At 33.6% G+C, this 19,251-nt stretch overlaps 1 protein-coding gene across 1 annotated transcript; it reads right to left on the bottom strand.

The window, feature by feature from the left end:
* Nucleotides 1-10,744: 10,744 nt before the first annotated feature.
* Nucleotides 10,745-11,461, bottom strand: LOC122604166. The gene is made up of 2 exons (XM_043777063.1): nucleotides 11,446-11,461; nucleotides 10,745-11,358 (listed from the first exon to the last, which is right to left on the bottom strand). The coding sequence occupies exons 1-2, from the start codon at nucleotides 11,459-11,461 to the stop codon at nucleotides 10,745-10,747; spliced, it is 630 nt and encodes a 209-aa protein (XP_043632998.1).
* Between the last annotated feature and the right edge of the window lie 7,790 nt (nucleotides 11,462-19,251).

Below are 19,251 nucleotides of genomic sequence, written 5' to 3'. Positions count from 1 at the left end.
GCGAAATTTTAATTATGTTGTTTGTTAACAATAACATATATTTTGATAGTTATTAAGTTTTGAAATTTAGTTTTGGAATGTATATTCATAGACTAATGAATACATATTGATTGAATTGTGTATATTTTACAATTATTTTGATTTTATTGTTTTTGAAAAACAATTTATCCATTTAGTACAATACACATAATAATTACACACTTATATTCATTTAATTTAAATAAAAAATTGTTTTACTAAAATACCAGAAAACAAATTTAAGCTTAAAAGATGTAAACGGCTAAAGAAATACGTGATAACGGTGATTATCTATAATTGTTGAAGGACTTCTTTGTCTACATTTTTTGTTTTATTAGTTGGTCGTACTTCGTTGTCACATATGAGTATCTTTAAGCCTTTTTTGTTTGTCACGCGAGAGACAACAACGTATAATTGTCCGTGAGTGAACACGGGTCTACGCAAGTGTAATCCCACATTTGATAATGATTGTCCCTGACTTTTGTTATTGGTCATAACAAAACAAACAGCTACGGGGAATTGCCTCCTTTGAAAGCAAAAGGGGATTCTTTTGTTAGAGGGTGTTAACTTCATTCGAGGTATGTATGTGGTTTCGTTGAAATGTGTACCAGATATGATCCGAGCTTCAATGACGTGTCTTCCAAGCCTGACTATCTGTAACCTGGTACCATTGTGTAATCCTTTGTTTTGGTTGATATTACAAAGTAACATGATGTTAAAGTCTAATTATATGTGTATGGGGTTTATACATTAAAAACGAAAAAATAACATTCTGTTATTTCTAAATAAACCTCTTCGTATTGGGAATGTCGCTCAAGGGTTTTATCGGAAATCCAAGGTAGTAGTCTTCTTGAATAGACACTACGGTTCTGGCGTTAAGTTGTGCCATTTGGTTGGGATCCTCATGGTTCAAATCAACAACCATACTACATATACGTGACAACCAACAAAATATGGAATGGTTAAACAATAAGAGTAATGGTTGATTCATCATATTGATAACATAAATTCATAAAACATAAAGTTATTAGAACATACATTTCTTTGAATTCTAAAATTGGAGGCAAGTTGTCATTTATATGCAATCTCGATCTAAACAAACAATTATTAACTTGAGGAACTTGATCATCGTTGATATCTGATAACGCTTAAATTATACATATTTAATTTAGTGTTATTCTGTAATTTAATGTATAATTATAACTCATTTGAATGTAAATTAATGTATTTTAGTTACTTATTGTTTGTATGAGTGATTTTATAGGATGCAATAGATTTTGGTGAAAAAGTGCTTGAAAAGTTACAAATTGATGTTGATGCACTATCCGATATCCGTTTTTGACGAATAAGCTGGCCACGCGAAGATGAAAGAAAAATCTACAACTTGTCATTTTTACTTTTACGAATAGAAGATGTGATCAAACCAGTAAAGCCACGAAATGAAGACATTCACCATGCATTTAATGCCATTTGACATTCAAAAGCACAAAATTAAAGAGTCAAATTTGTATCACACCATATCTTCAACACCTGACAATTGCTCAACTATTTGGACAAAAGACTCCTATTCACAACTGTAGTATGGCTTGATTATGTCTCCAAAATTAAGAAGGTAGTTGGAGAATTTGGCTATATAAGGGAGCTTGCGGAGAACGTTTGAAGGTGTACCTGGGAAGTCTTCCATGGTTGCCTAACCATTTCCAGTCACAACCAATTTCCAAATCATTGTTCAATTTGTTCACTCTTAGTTTGTAATAAAATGGTTTAGTTTATAAGTTGTGTTATTAGTCACGAAACCTTCCTGTTATATTTTCCGTTCACTTTCCGATCAAAAGTCCGTTCACTGTTAGTTACATCAATTTGTACTCCTAAATTAGTCAGTCGCTATTCACAAGCATATCAAGTTTCTTGACAAGTGCATCTCTCGTTCTATTGAAGTTCTATTTTAGTTCGTTCGTAAAACTTCGGTCTGAATTTGCATAAAATCCATACGTTAAAATTTCGTTCTAAAAGTTGTTATAAGCTTGTTTATGATCCATTAAGTAGTGTGTTAAGTATCGTGAAGTTTCATTACAGTTCGCATGAAAAATATTTACGTGTATTTTTTCGAGATTTTCGATATAGTTTACGAGTTAATTGTGAAGTGTTCAATTTCTTTCGAGTGTCATTATAGTTAGACTAAGTTCTAGTCTAGCCGTGTTAAGAAGTAGAGTCATTACCGGTTGCCGCAGTAGCTAGTTTAAGTAAGACAAAGTTGCTACTTTGGTACAATTGTTACATGGTTTCGTTTACTTTAAAAGTCAATATTGAGCTTGAAAATCACGTTTCATACAATTAAAAAGTTGTCTTAGATTTCTGCAAATTTGTTCATATCGTAAGGTTCAAGTTCTCGCGATATTGGAGGTTAAGTTTTCATCTTGTTACTGTAGTCGTTTAAAGATTAGTAATCTTTTCACTTATTAGTTTACTAATTGGATAAAGTGACAGTCTGATTATAAACTGGGAGTTGAAAACATTTTATAGTTCTAAAAATTAAACAAACTCTTTTCGTCAAAAATAGTTAGCCGCAACGATTTTTAGATTTATCTTTTACTCCTCTTACGCCAAAATTTCCTTTTTAGTCATTTAAAAGCTTTCAAAAGATCACTCGTAGTTTGTTAAGCAACGTGACAACTCGGTCACAACCCCCAATTTTACACTTTCTTTTTAGATTAAATTTAATATGTGCATCTTAATCTTAATATATACTATAAGACATTTGAATTAACGACTTATTAACCAATCAAATCGCTCAATTTCATCAAATTGATTATCGCTTATATCATCATTTAGATTAACTACAAAATAAAAATTATAATAATCATTATCCAAATATATTATTATATTAGTATTTATATTAATTTGTAGAAAAAGTCTCATTAATTTACACTTTTTTGTTTTCTATCAATAATTTACACTTTTTAACCCTGAATACTCAATTTATATTTACTTTTAGCCATCAACTTAAGAGAACTTTTTAAAATTTACAATCATTTAACTAACTAAAAATTTTGACATATGAAATATTGTTTACAAAAATTTATTTCAAAACCTAATGACTTATTAACAAATATTAAATTAGATTTTTATAAATTATAAATATTAATATTTAGTTTAATATTTAATATAAACACAATTTGAACTCTAGATATATATCCCAAACATACTAACAGATGACGATATACAACATTAATATCCTAAACACAATAGGAATTACAGAACATAACACGATTTATAACAGAAGGTTACTTAAATACTAAATCCAAATAAATATGAACTCCATTCAAGATTCATTATATCTTGCAATAAAAAAAGGTACATAAGTTTCTCCTTTTTTATATATATTAGTTTTGTGTATTAATGTTTAAAATTACAGTTGTCAATCAAATCAAGAGTCTTAATTATTATCAAAGAATATAAAAACAATCATAATTATTATCTAATTATCATAAAATAGATGATTGAAAATAAACATATACGTGTTATGGGCTCGCATTATGATCAAATACATATACTACAGGATCACAAGTATGTTTATATTTTAAATTTTTATTATCTTTCATAATAATATCACATTATGAGTACAACTGGTTTCAAAAAATTCTATAATAGAAGAATTATTATAGCATGTGCCTTGTGAAATGACTACAACAAACAATTTCATCAATATGTTTCGGCTAATAATGATAGTGACAAGCCTATGATTATTGTACTACAACTTGCAAAAAATAACATTTAGAACCATATATCTTTAAAATTATAAGCTTTTATAATTTAAATGTATAAATATCTAATATTGATAATATCGTAAACCTCGTGTCCAGTGTTGGACACGGGTCTAAAATCTAGTTTACTACTAATACTAATTCCTTGTGGACGATCCTGGACTTATTACTAGCTATACTATACGCGACAGGGTACATTGCCCGTGTGTAATATAACTATAGTATATCCTTGTTTTATAAATTTAAAACTTGAGTGATTTTTACGAGCAAAATGATTCAACAAATTATATACTCAAAATACACATCAATTTTTTGGCGCCGCTGCCGGAGAATTAAGTTTATTTAGTAGTTTTTAAAGTATTAAGTTTAATCGATCTTTTTGGCGCCGCTGTCGGGGAATTAAGTTTATTTAGTGTCCATTTGGATGTCGTTATGGGATTTGAAACATTAACCAGCTAACACGTCGTTTTAATATATATTTTTTTTTTCGATTTAAAAAATAAACGGCTCTTAGATTTATATTACATAATCGAGGCCAACTGAGCTTATCAATTTCTCTCAATGGGCTCTTTGCATATTTGGACTTAGATTCACGGTTAGGTCCATAACACATGAATCCCTATTTAAGCCCAACCTAACTTTGCTTACCTATTCAAACCCTAGTTTGATCCCTCGTACAATGTACCGCTCCACCTGTCAGAAATTGTCGCCTCACCTTTACCCTATTCGTGATAAGTGATAACTACCTACCATTATATATAGCCCCTTACCCATTCCTAAATGACATCAATCCATCAAGTATCAAATTTTTATATTATATTTTATTGATCAGTTCTGAAAAAGATCAGTCATGCCGTACGTGTCTGCAATTTCTATTTAATCATTTGTCCAGCTCGGTTCAGTTCTAAAGCCATAAATACTATGACGGCTTTGGAACTGATCTGAATTGGATGAATGATATAAATAGTAATAGTAATATAGTATATAGATGACGGCTTTATTGGTGCTTTATATTCTATCAAATTATTTGTTCAATTCAGATCTGTTTTAAAACCGTGACGAATCATTATATGGTTTATTTGGTTTTGAGACCGATCTGGATTGTACGAATGATGGATAACTCGGAGCTACATCACATCTGAACAGGTCGAAGGATAGTTTTTGTAGAACGCATGGTGTTGGTTTTGTTTTTGACTTATTTATATCTTGCGGATTTGTTTTGGTTTATATTTTTACATTATGTTTACTTTGTGACAGGATTACCATGATGGATCGAGCGACTCTATTTTTAGTACGGATCTGAACATCAACACAACAGATGATTAATTTGTCACCTTTATAAATATTAAACATGTTTAGAAATTTTATATACGCAGATCAAATATTAAAATTATTAAAAGAAAAACTCTAATTTATCTAAACTACATTATAAAGCAAATATTTTAAATTTTAATATTTCATCAAAATCAAATTACAGCACTATTTGCCAAAATATGAGAGAAGTATAAAAGATTCAATTATTTTTATTAACTAGTCATAATACTTTTAGATGTTTATAATTTGGTATGCTATTTTTTTTTCTTTTTGAACAGCGATCTTTTAAAGTACTTGTATCTAAAACATACAATTGATTTATTTTTACATTGAAAAGATAAAAATTTCAATTACATTGACGTATTATTATTATTTACTAAACAAGAGTAATAATTATAACAATAAAATGATATAATTAAAGTGAATTTTGCCATTCATAGCCGCTCGAAAATTGGATAACACCTCTATGTGAACATGAACAATTATTTGACAATTGTAAAAAAGCAAGAAAAATAAAATTTATATAAATATTTTAAACTTTTTTTACTTTATTGTTGCTGATTTCAAACGTTGTAAATAGGTGAGGTTTTTGTTAATTGTTTAAAAAAGCTCCCAAATCTTAGAGCCACCAAAATAGTTTGAGACAATTATTTTTAAGGGAAAGCTTAGGTAACATGTTTTACTTAATAAGCAAGGGATTATGTAAAATACAGAGGAGGTAAAGCAAGAGGATAACCGTACCTAAATTTAGCTAAAGTCTTTGGATCATTTTCTATTGTTTTTATGTGCAAAACTTTCATATGCCTTGTTCATAGCAGACTATAATAACAAAATCCATATAAAATAAATATATTATATATGCTTTTGATTCAATTCAGTTTTTCATATCAAAACCAAATTGAAAAGTTCGGTTTAAAAAAACCAAAACCATCGTTTTAGTTCGATTTTTATCGGATTTGGACTTCTGGTTTAAGATTTACTCACCCTAATTTAAAAGGCTTACATGGATGGGTTTGGTATTTCAACTTCTAACATTGGGATGAGCTCAAGATCAAGACCAGGCAAGTATATAATTTTAAGACTGGCCAATTTAATATCCTTTTGCCACTTTGTGGTTATTTAAAGTACTAAGTTTTGAAATTTGAACCATTTCAGTTCGTAACATGTATGTAATTGGACAGACACACAAAATCATAGTGATCGACTAGTTATTTTCGACTCGAATCGAAATCTGATTTTTTGACTCGTGACTCGAATCATAAGAGTTAGGATATTTGATAATATATAATTTTATAATTATATATAAGTATTTATCGTAAAAATATAATATTTCATTGATATATTAAGCTAAAAAAAGAAAAAAACTATCAAATTAATATCAAATTTAATAACATATAAAAGAGTTATGTTTTGCAAAAATAAAAGGTTTTTGAAAAAAAAATTAAAAATTTGTGACTCGTGAACATTACTCGGACCGACTCGCACAACAAAACACGAGTCATGTTACGAGTCTGGAGTAAAGACGAGTCATACACCGAGTTGCCTCGTTTTTACTTTGTTTTGACTCGTACGAGTTTGACAACTATGCACAAAATGACAATGTATCGTCAATATTTTCTTGAAGTAATTTATAATAAAGATAATTTACTTGTGTCCTTCACACATTAGTTATGGTGGAAGTGAAGTTTTTTAATAGAGTTAAGTATTTTTTTCGTCCATATGGTTTCTCGTTTGTTCACTTTTCGTCTTTGCCGAAAATCTTTTGGCTAAAATCATCCCTGTGGTTGTCTTTTCGTCCTTGCCGTTATAACTGTTCCGTTTGGCCCTTGCATGTGCCATGCATGTGAGGGCAATTTTGGAATTCCCTTTACACACTGTCATTATATATCCCTAAAAACCCCAATATTTCTCATTTCCGACCCAATTAATAAATCACTCTCTCTCTCTCTCACTCAAAAATCATCTCTTCTTTCTATCCCAAAAATCATCAAATGGTTGTTCAATATGTGTGTGGAAAGGTTTCAATCGTTCGAACGTCATGGACTACAAAGAACCCAGGTCGTCGATTTTATTGTTGTTCACGTGTTGTAAGTAATAAAAAACCCTAATTTTTAGCTTATTGGTTTTGTTATTTTCTTGGAAATCAAAGTTTATCTTAACAGGGTTCAAATAATTGTGGCTTTATTGGATAGGTTGATCCACCAATGTGTGCAAGATCCATGAACATTATACCTGGATTGCTAAGAGCTAAGAACACTATGGAGGAAATTTTGAAGGAAGAAAATGGTCAAGTAAAGAAATTGAAGAGATTACTGGTTCTTAGTTCATAGCTGGGTTTTTTTCATATTTTTTTTGGATGTATATGTGTTAATTTGGTTTGTGTAGCTAGCTGGTATAAATTTTGGTTCCTTGGTCTTGCGAATGTTCTTGTATTCCCTGTTAATACCAGCACCATGTTTGTAATGTAATATGCTACATTAATGGAAATTAAGTTTGTAATGTTGTAAGAAAATGCAATTGGTATTATGTTTAACACAATTTTGTAATGTTTGTAAGAAAATGCATTTGACAAAAGTGATTTCAGTTTGACAAAATTTGTAAGAAAATACCAAATTGCAGTTCCACAAAATTGCAATGCAAAACCATTGAAATTACATACCAATTTAAACTAAAGGAGTATAGAAAGTGCAATGCAACCAATGAAATTACATACCAAAGTGCCAAAATACAAGGTTACAATTTAAAAGATTCCAAAGTGCCAAAAGCAAACATAAGGAAATTGTCTTAAACATAACAACAAAAGATAGAACATTACAGACCAAATTAAAAGATACGCAAATTGTCTGAAACATAGAACATTACAACCAAATTGAAACAAGTTTACAAGTTTCCCACTGGTTGACTTGCAGATTGACTTGCATCACTAGGTTTTCTTGATCTCTTAACACCTGCACCAAAGTTGCTTGCATCACCAACAACATTTTTTCTCTTCACCCCTTTCTTGGATTGACTTGCTTGAGTTTGAGTCTGACTTTGTTGTTGACCCTTGCATTGCCTTCTATTGTGTCCCTTGTTCTTACACTTTGAACAAGTAACAGTCTTCCTAGTCCTTGTAAGCTTACCATTTTTAACCATTTTTCCTTCTTCTAGTTCCATGGGACTCTTCCTTCTTAGTTTCTTAGGTCTGTCAACTTGAGTCTTATGAACAGGAGGGAGAAGCTTAGTTGGACAAGTATTCTTTGGCCATGAAGAAGATACAATCACAGGCTCCACCTTAAAACTATAAAGTATAAACCTCTTTCCATGTATCTAATCTATAGCATGGATCAACCCAATCCTCAACTATTGTGTCATGCACATAATTTGTCTCTAGCATTCCAAATACCACAAACTGCATGCTTGCAGGGTATACCAGTCAACTGCCACTTTCTACAATTACATGTCCTCTCCTAAATATCAACTATACACTGATCTGTGTATGAATCCTTAACCTGGAATCTATGTGATCCATTCCATAAAGCAGTACAATGGTTTGCACCATTCTTAAAGGACTCAAATAATACAGAAGCTATAGGTGTTAATGGACCCTTCTGTGTATCAATTATCTTTTGAACAATCACAATCCTTTCTATGGGATACTCCCTAATATACTCTAGGCAACTAATTATTGGTTTCTCCTTGCCCTCAACCAACTTACTATTGAAACTCTCACAAATATTGTTCAATAGTATATCACCATGTGCCCTCCCTATATTAAATATGTAGCTATGATATTTAAACTTAAAACTAAGATATAGAAAAGCAAAATCATAAAAGTAAACATATGCATACCAGAAAAATGTGCCCTGCTCCAGTGTTTGGGAGGTATTGCCTTCAAATACTTGTAAGCACCATCATCTTGCTGTCTCAATTCCTCCATTGCAGCTTCAAATTCCTGCTCAGTAGTTCTGGTTGCACACTTCCATAGCAACTCTCTTATGATTTCACCCCTGAAAGTCCTACTCATGTTTTCATAGATGTGCCTTAAGCAAAATCTATGTTCAGCCACTAGAAACACTTTTGCAATTGCTGTACCAAACCCTTCTGCCTATCTGACATGAAAGTGAAATTACTTTATAGAGATAGATCTAGGTCTTCTCCCAAGCAAAGTAGGAACCATCTCCATGAATCAAAGCATTCTGCCTCAACTATAGCATATGCAAGGGGATAGATTCCATTGTTAGGATCTACCCCAACTGCAGTTAGAACTTGTCCTGGATATGGTCCTCTCATAAAGGCTCCATCAAATCCTAGCAGTTCTCTCCTACAAGCCTTGAATCCTTCTTTTAATGGCCCCAAGCAGATATAGATCCTCTTGAACTGTCTTGTTTCTGATTTAAGGTTTGCTTCTCCATTTGTCCCAATTCTGATTGTTGTGTTTGGGTTTCTCTGCTGCAACTCCAAACATTAATCTCTCAACCTTGCATACTATTGGCTGTAATCTCCTTCAAGCAGTTTCTTTGCTCTACTCTTTGCCCTAGAAGCACTCAACCTTTTTCACTCCCAATTCATACCTATAATTAATTCACAAGTAAATAACAACTAAATAAATTAACAAGTAAATAAAGAATTAACAACTAAATAAATTAACAAGTAAATTAATAAGTAAATAAAGAAGTAAATACATAAACTAAGTAAATTAAAAAAGTCACCTTTTTGAGATAATATCCAGAATTGCAGCTCCTTTGATTTTTGGATCTGCATCTATTGTTCCAATTATCTGGTTCATGATGAAAGTTGAATTACACTGCCTAAGTTGTCTTAGTTGTAGACATTTATGTTATTCAATTAATGTCTTCACCATCCACCTTTCTTCATCCTTTTTGGCATGTGGGTTTTTCTACCTTTTTGACTTTTTTCTCTGGTCCAGATTCTCTCTCACAGTCCCCAACATCCCCAACAACCCCTTACCTTTTGAGTTACTACCCTTTTAACCCTTAACATCCTTTGCATTGTCATGCAGACCCTTCACACCCTTTCCTTTGTCATGCAGACCCTTAACACCCTCTTCATTGGTCTCTTTTCTTCTTTCTGGTGAAGCCAATTGTTGTTTCTCCAAAACAACCTTAGACTTTGTGTATCTTGGGTTAGGTTCAGGAACAGTCCCAAAACATCTTGCCCTGACCTTTTCCTTGTCATCTTTCAAAAATCTAATGTCCCTCCTAGTTTCAATGGCATGATTTTTGACCATTTCTTTCATAGGCAGTTTTGACCCAAACACTTGAGTTACATAAAACTTGCTCTTAACAAACTGGTTTTGAGCCATTGCCTTCACTTGGTTGTTTCTCGTAAACAGTTTTAACTGCTTCTTCCTTAGTCCTTCTATGGTGTCATCATCAGGCCCACTATCAAAGTCATCAAAGTCAATGCCTAACATCTCTTCATTTACATCCAGTTCATCTATATGTGGTGTAAATTCAACTGCTTTAGGTGCTTGCATACCTACTGGTTCTTGCATACCTACTTGTTCTTGCATGCCTTCTGGTTCTTGCATACCTTATGGTTCTAAGTTAAATTGAAAGTCATTCATGTTAACCTCAAGATCATTAACTGGTTCCTTCTCAAGTGGTATACTGTCTATATCTCTCACATTCTCCCTAACTACTTCATTAAAATTCTTCACCCTCCTCATCATCCCCAACATCCCTCTTTTTATCTGGTTCAAAGTCAACATCCTCACTGTCATCTCCCTCTGACGTACTTTGACTCTCTTCTTCACCATCTGTTTCATTATCCTTCTCTTCTTCACCATCTGTTTCATTATCCCCAGTCACTTCTACAGTCTCTGTTTCTTCTAAACTAACCACATTCTCCCTAGTTGGTTCATTCTCAAGCTCAGTCTCAACTACATTCTCCCTAATTGGTTCAAGCTCAGGGGTTTTCTCCCTAATTTGGTCAATAGATAACCCACAACTATGCTCCACAAAAACCTTAATTTGTTTATACTTAGGAGCATATTTTTTCATTGTTTCAATATGCATGTCATATATTAATGCCCTAAGCCCATCATCTAAATTGCTTTTAGGTACTAAGTAATGATAATAACATATCCCATGTTTATAACCAATCTCCTTCATAATTTCATTTATGTCATTTAAACTAAACTCTTCTACATCAATAAAGTCAAAAGAATCAACCTTTCCATCTACATATTGTCTTTTAGGGTTTATGATGAACTTACCACCATAATGCACGTTTAAGCTTAGCAACCCTTCGTAATCATCTGTAAACAACATAAATAATGATAATTAATATATTAAATTAATAAATTAAAATAAAAAATCAAATAAAACGCTAAAAATATACTAACCGAATATAAACGACATAGTGATGAGCTTCATGGTTCTTCTCATCCATTTGCAGGTGTTTTGTTGGTGGTGAAGTAATGTGATGGGATTTTATTAGGTTTTTTGTTTTTGTTTTTCATCGTATAAACCACAGGGACGAATAGACTGAAATTGGGGGAAAACGGGGGGTGGGTGGGTTTTTATATGTCGTTGGACGTGATTTGCACAAGGAAAGGCAGGTGGCAAAATACATAACTACCCCTCACGTGACTTGCACGTGGGGGGTTAACGGACCAAAGGACGAAAAGACAACCACAGGGAGATTTTAGCCAAAAGATAACGACGATGACGAAAAGTGAACAAACGAGAAACCACAGGGACGAAAAAAGTACTTAACTCTTTTTTATATCATAAAAATTACATTTTAATACTCATTAATCAAATCTGATAATTACTATTTTTCATAAATCATAGATACATACTAGTAAGCAAATTCCTATTCCTATATAATATATTCCTTTACTTTATCGATTATAAGTTTAGATCATAACAACAAATTATAAAATAGTTAACTCTTTTATTTTCTAACACATTTATGATCTTTGATGTCATCTAAAATATATATAGACACGGAATATGTGTTGCAAAGTTGGTGGAACCAAGAACATCCCTAATGGTATATCTTTAAAAGTTTTTCCTTGCAAAAAGGTGTAAGAATGTCTAATAGATTTTTAAATGAAAGTTTTGTTCTCTAATTGGTAAGACTTTTCAAAAGTTTGAAGTTAATTAATTACAATTAATCTAGTACAAAAATAGGTTAAGGATATAACCTATAGGTTGAAAAGCTTTTGGAAAGCTTTTTGCCATTCGAGAACAAAGTTTTCTTATAAAACATCTTACACTCTCTTACACCTTTTTCACAAAAAATAAAAGCTTTTAAAAATACACCATTGGAGCCTTTCATGTTTACTGGAATTAGTGCAACAAGTGTTTTCTAGTGCACTATTTATCGAAAAAAAATCAAACTAAGTTTAATTAATGTCATATTGGAATGAATTTCACTTGTCATATTTGTTTGAGTGGATAATAAGAGGTTTCGAAAGTTATAGGTTTCAACTCAGACATTCGTAGAAGTCTTTTGACTTTCGTTTGGGCCATGGCGGCCAACACACCTAACATCATATGTAATATTGAGATGATATATCTCTAAAAAAACACTATCAATTTAAAACCATACAAACACCATAATTTAGGAACGCCATATCATGTGGGTATTTTCCGAGTCACATTTATAATTCATATATCTAAATAGTATATTTCAATATATAAAGGGTATTTGAGATTACGTCTTAAAGTGGTTATTTGATTATTATGTTTATAAAACACAAATAATTTAAAAACGTGTTAGAATGAAAAAGCGATTATCTGATTTGAAAATGTAATTTTGGAAAAATATGTACATACAAATTTTTTCAAAATGCAATTTTAAAAATGAAACTATGAAAGTCTATTTTGAAAGCCAATAATCTGTTTTGTGATGCAATATCAAACACCCCCCTAATATCATATCTGTCTCTCCGTAGGTCATGCGACTTGGTTACAGATAGGGGTGTTCGTGGTCCGGTTTTGACTAAATCTCAAACAAAACCAGGATTCGCGGTTTCAACTTATTTCAAATCAAACCGGACCAAGTGTGTTGTCAAACCGGACCAAACCAAACCAAACCATGTAAGCCGGTCCGGTTTGACCGGTTCAACGGTTTCGTGATTTTTTTTTTTCATTTTTATCCCCAAATAATTTTGTGCATATATATTTCGTATATATATATTTTTCTTTCTTTTATTACTCAAATAAATATCACGAACACTATGATGTTAATATTATTAATAAAAACACTAATAAAGTTACAATTATATTGTGTTTTATACTCACAAAATATGAAATATTAAAGGTGATGAAGGACTCAAGTCTTATAATTTTGATCTTTGAGTGGAAAATAGTGGAGTAATGAAGATGAAAAAAATAAAAGGATAAACTAAAAATAGGAAAGAATGAAAGAAAAAATATATTTATATAATATAAATAAATGTTTATTAGAATATCTTATAATTGTCTACCAATATTTTTTTATAATATATCTGAACTAAAATACCTGATAATATATTGCGCATAATACTAAAATATGTAAGTAGAATATCTTCGGTAAAAGTTGATAAATATGTGAAGTAAATATATCATATATATACATATATATCTTTTGGTCCGGTTTTTGACGGTTTACGTTTTGCTCAAACCGTAACCGGACCAAGGAACCCAGTTTTTCAAAAATTAAAACGTCAGACCAGGCTTTAACAACTCAATCCGACCAAACCAATCCAAGTACCCCGGTTTGGTCCGGTTTTGACGGTTTGACGGTTTGATGAACACTCCTAGTTACAGATAGAGGGCGATCTTATCAATTTTTTTAAGATTGGCTCTTTGTCATATATGGAGTTATATATTCACGGGGTTTGGTCCTTAACATTTTAAGCCTTGTTTGAGCCCAACCTTAACTTTATCTGCAAAACCTTTTCAAACCCTAGATTGATCCTTCGTACAACGCACCGCTACCTGTCACAGAAATTGTCGCCTCAACTTTACCCCTATTTTCTGATATAATTAGGGGGAAAGGAGTGGTGGAAGGCATGGGGCGCAACATGCCATGCCGCCGAGGGAACACCGGTGCCAACCCTTCGGCATGGCAGCGGCATGATGAGTAGCGGCATATAAGCCCGGCGAGGTATGAACATTGGGAGGTGGGGAAGTCATGCAATATTCGACCGTTGCTCTAATAAAAAAAAATTGTCCTTTGACCAAAGAAAGTAGCCGTTGGGTGTTAAAAAACAAAAAAAAAACCCTCTTTTTTTCTATAAATACATCCTCATTCTATTTAACAAACACACCAAAAAACTATATCCCTTGTTACACCAAACACATTTTCTACTTTCACAAAATCATCCATGGAACCAAGGAGGGGGAAAAATGTTCGAGGTCCACCGGCACCGACACGAGGCAATTTTCGTGTACCACGAAGAGTAGACACGACTCAATATCAACCTCAACAAGTCGACCCCTTACAATACTATAATCCCGACCCACCACCGACTATTCAACCTCAACAAGTCGACCGCTCACAATACTATATTCCCGACCCACCGCCGACTACTCAACTTCAATATCATTACGCCTCACAATCTCATAAGTCGTATTTTTCCCCTCCTCCACGCGCAATGCATCCCCCTCCCCCGCCTGCAATGATTCCTCCTCCAAGTACCCGCATCCAAGATTACGAGTGGTACCAAACGGCCGAGATTGATTTGGAGTCGTTCGATCCATTTGATCGCTCAACGAATCCTACTCCCCCTACCCGCTCGCGTCCACCGACTCCCCTCCCCACCGATGATGAGGATGACGCCATTCCCGATACACAAGAAGTTCAAATAGGTATTAAACTATATATATTTATTTACGGTTAATATGTATATATATGTGTTAATATTTATTTGTATGTATATATAAATATACTATATATTTACGGTTTATATATATATATATATGTTATTATAATATTTATTTGTAAGTATATATAATATTTACGGTTAATATGTATATATATGTGTTAATATTTATTTGTATGTATATATAAATATACTATATATTTACGGTTTATATATATATGTTAATATAAAATTTATATGTATATATAGCGGAAGAAGTTGCACCGAAAAGGAAGTATACAAGACGGGCTGACAAAAATAAATGGATGCAAGAAGAAGAGGTGGCGTTGGCACAAGCGTGGATTCATATTTGCACATGTAGAGTAGTCGGTAATGAACAAGGACGGGATAAATTAATTGGGAGCGAATTTTGGAGCATTTCTCAAAGGAGTTGGATGGTACAACTCGAACAAAGGATAGCCTCAACACCAAGTGGAACAACATGTGTACGGAAATATCAACGTTCAATGGATGCTTCATCCAAGCGGTATTTATAAATTTATATATTTTATTTACGTTTATTTATATATTTAATATATATATATATATACCGTTTATTTAATTGTTAGTATTTAATATTATAAGTTTATTGTTAGTAGTTGTTAATTGTTAGTAATTGTTAATATTTAGTATATATATGCATTATTTAAGTTTAGGTTTATTTTGTTAATTTAGTAATATTTATGTTTATGTTGTTAATGGTAGGATGGTGTAAGGAATAGTGGATGTGATGATATAAATGTGATGACTGAGGCGTTGAAGGACTACAAAACAAGAACCAGGAAGGAGTTCACGAGCATTGCAGCTTGGAAGGTTGTGAAAGATGAAGCAAAGTGGAAGGAAACAGTTCAAGTTGGGTAAACATCTTCGGCCCATTCGGATAAGCGAAGAAAGTCGTCAGAAGGAGGCAATTATGAGTCGTCTAGTAACAATCGATGCCACTGTGTTGTCGGATTTGAATGAGTCAAGCACTCCTAGTAGTCGGACAAGAAAGGGCCGAAAGAATGTGGGGCCGTCGTCATCAAAGGGGGGAGGTTATTTTTCAGCTTTTACGGAGGAGTACGCGGAGAAGAAAAGGCAAAATATGGAGGAAGCGAACATGAAGAAGCAAGCATTGTTGGACTTACAACTCGAGCATCAAACTACCAAGACCAAGAGGAGTGACTACAAGTTTTTCAACACCCCACACACGACATCCGATCCAAGAAGTAGAGAGTGGGCGATTGAGCAAAAGCGGGAGATTGCGGCGAAGTATGGATGGGAGTTTAATGAGTGATTATTATGTTGTTTAATCTATCGTTTATGTTGTTTATGTGTCGAACATTTTAATTTTTATTTGTCTAAATTTGTAATGAACTTTGTTTAATTTTAATATGTATGGTTTATGTTTTAATTTTAATGAAATATTGAAAATATGTTTTTATTAAAAAAGAAAAAGTTTGATTAAATTAAATGAAAAAGAAAAATTTTTTTTGGGAAGGATGGGGAAGTCATGAATGCCATTAAAAATTGTTGGGAGGGATGATTGGGAGGGATGAAAAGAAAAATTGAGTTGGATAAAAATGATTGCTGGAATTTGGGAGGGATGGAGATTTCAACTACACCACTCCCTTCCCCCTTACCTACCATTATAGTTCAAAAAAAAAATATTACCTACCATTATATATAGGCCCCTCCAAATAACAACAATCCATCAAATACCAATTATTATTTCTTACGGGTTTCAGAAAGAAAAAAAAGTTTATCGGTCATGTCGTTCTTCTTGTAATTTCTATCTAATCATTTGTCTAACTCGGTTCGGTTCTAAAATCATAAATACTATGACGGTTTTGAACTGATCTAATTTTCGACAAATGATATATAGATACTATACTAGGGGTGTGTTTGGCAAAAAGCTTTTAGGGGCTTTAAGCTTCAAGCTTTTAAAAAAAACTCCTACCTAATAAATAGTGTTGTTTGGTTATAAATCTTTTAAAGAAGCTTTAAGCTTTTTAACGGAGAGATACAGCTTGAAGCTTAACGCTAGTATTACTAGCGTTTTGGGAAAAGTAAGAGCTTTTAGGGGGGTGGGAGTCGATGCGGTGTGAGAGGCGGTGAACCCAGGCCCCGCGTGGGAACACCGCCGCCGGTGGGTCGGGGTGGGGAAGAGGAGGAAGAAAACGGGGAAGCTTCACCGAGGAGAGAGAAATTGGAGTGGGGCCCGCGCGCAGGAAAAGAGCCAGTGGTGGCTGGACACGTGGCGAGGGGGAGCGTGTTTGTAGCCGTTGCTTTTTTTTTTTTCTTTCTTTCTTTCTTTCTTTTACCTCTTTCTCTATATATATACACTCTTTTCTTCTTTAAACAACACACAACTACTCTCATTTTCACTACATTTTTATAAAATTCAAACACCCCAACCTTTTCATCACTAATTTCTTACACCCAACACCAAAAAATATGGCTTCCGGTATTTTGGATAATTCGAGCGACTCTCCCGACGAGTCAAACGATAGCTCTATGGAATTCTTTGTTAACGCGTTACACTTTCTTGAAGATACGACAACTTCTAGTGCTCCTCAAACTTGACGGTATACGGACCGGCATCGGGAAATTGGTCTTGATACTCTTTTGAACGATTGGTTCGTTCAACAACCAAAATACGAAGACGATTACTTTCGAAAGAAGTTTCGAATGGACAAGACCATGTTTTTAGATATCGTGCGCGACATTGAAGCAAACTTTCCGTATTTCCAAGAACGTTACGATGCAAGAGGAAGAAAAAGTTTTACAGCGATACAAAAATGCACATCCGCCGTTAGGCAACTCGCGACGGGTAACGCACCAGACGAGTATGACGAGTATTTGTGCATGGCAGCCAAAACCGCACGAGAGACCCTTGATTATTTTTGTGACGCCATCATTCGGTTGTATAGCCGAGAGTACCTACGCAGGCCGACGTCACACGACGTTGCACGCATCTTCGAGGCCCACGAGCTTCGTCATCATATGCCTGGGATGCTTGGTAGCATCGATTGCACACATGTCGAGTGGTCGGCATGTCCTAGACGTTTGAGAGGGCAATACACAAGGGGTGACCACAACGGTCCAACTATTATGCTTGAAATCACCGCGTCACATGATTTGTGGATTTGGCATGCTTTTTTCGGTGTCCCGGGGTCGAACAACGACATCAACGTGTTGAACCAATCCGATTTGTATGTCACAGCGCGTAACGGAACGGCTCCGGATTCTTCATTCCACGTGAATGGGCGAGATTATAAACATGGCTACTATCTTAGTGATGGGATCTACAACAAGTGGTCAACACTTGTTAAAGCATACCCGTATCCAACCGACCCTAAGGAAAAAAGATTCAAGAAATTGCAAGAGGCGGCCGGAAAAGATGTCGAGCGAGCTTTTGGTGTCCTCAAAGGTAAATGGAAAGTTCTTCAACGACCTCTTCGACCTCTAACGAAAGACAAAATTGGAAAGTATGTTCATACATGTATTATCTTACACAACATTATCATTAAAAGGGACGGGAGGGCAATCTCACCGGTCCATATAATGGACCCGCCAGTGCAACCGGTGTTCGATGAAAGTGTGTATGCGGAGTTGATTGACGAAGAAGTTCACCATCGCCTTCGATATGATCTTACGGAGCACGTATGGGTTCAAGATTTGGCGTATCTCGATGATTAGTTTTTTTTTTAGTATTATGTTATGTTTCTTTTTTTTTTTTTTTTTAAGTATTTATTTAATGTTTATTGTTTTTAAGTATTATGTGATGTTTATTTTTTTTTAAGTATTATGTAATGTTTCTTTGTTTTAATATAATAAAAGGGTATGTTTTTTAATTTTAAAATAATTTGTGATTTTGTTAAGTAAAAATAAATGGAAATAAAAAAGATGATGTGGAAATTGGGGTTGGGGTGAGTAGCACCACCATTTTGGGATGATTTGGGGTGAATTGGGGTAGTTTGAGGTGGAGAGTTTTTATTGGAAGATGGTGATATGGATATTTGGGAAACTTTGGGGCTGGGGAAACCACTCCCAGCCCCCTTAGTCTATTAGTTATATAAATAACCTTCCAATAATTTTATATTTCAGGTTCTATGTTATTTTGCACGCAATTCAATCCATCCATTCACATAACAAATGAGAGGGAAAGTTTTGTGGTAATCTCTTTTATTATAAAAAAGCCTTCCTTCTAGAAACATTTTCAAAAAATTTTCCGATGTGGCAAACGCGACGCCTTCCCTGCGCCACTTTCTAGAAACACATGATGTTATCATTATTTTCTCATATCACCTT

Source organism: Erigeron canadensis, chromosome 6 (assembly GCF_010389155.1).
Source record: "Erigeron canadensis isolate Cc75 chromosome 6, C_canadensis_v1, whole genome shotgun sequence".
Classification (NCBI taxonomy): Eukaryota; Viridiplantae; Streptophyta; class Magnoliopsida; order Asterales; family Asteraceae; genus Erigeron; species Erigeron canadensis.
Note: the sequence above shows the minus strand (reverse complement) of the source record. Positions and strands in the feature narration are given on the sequence as shown.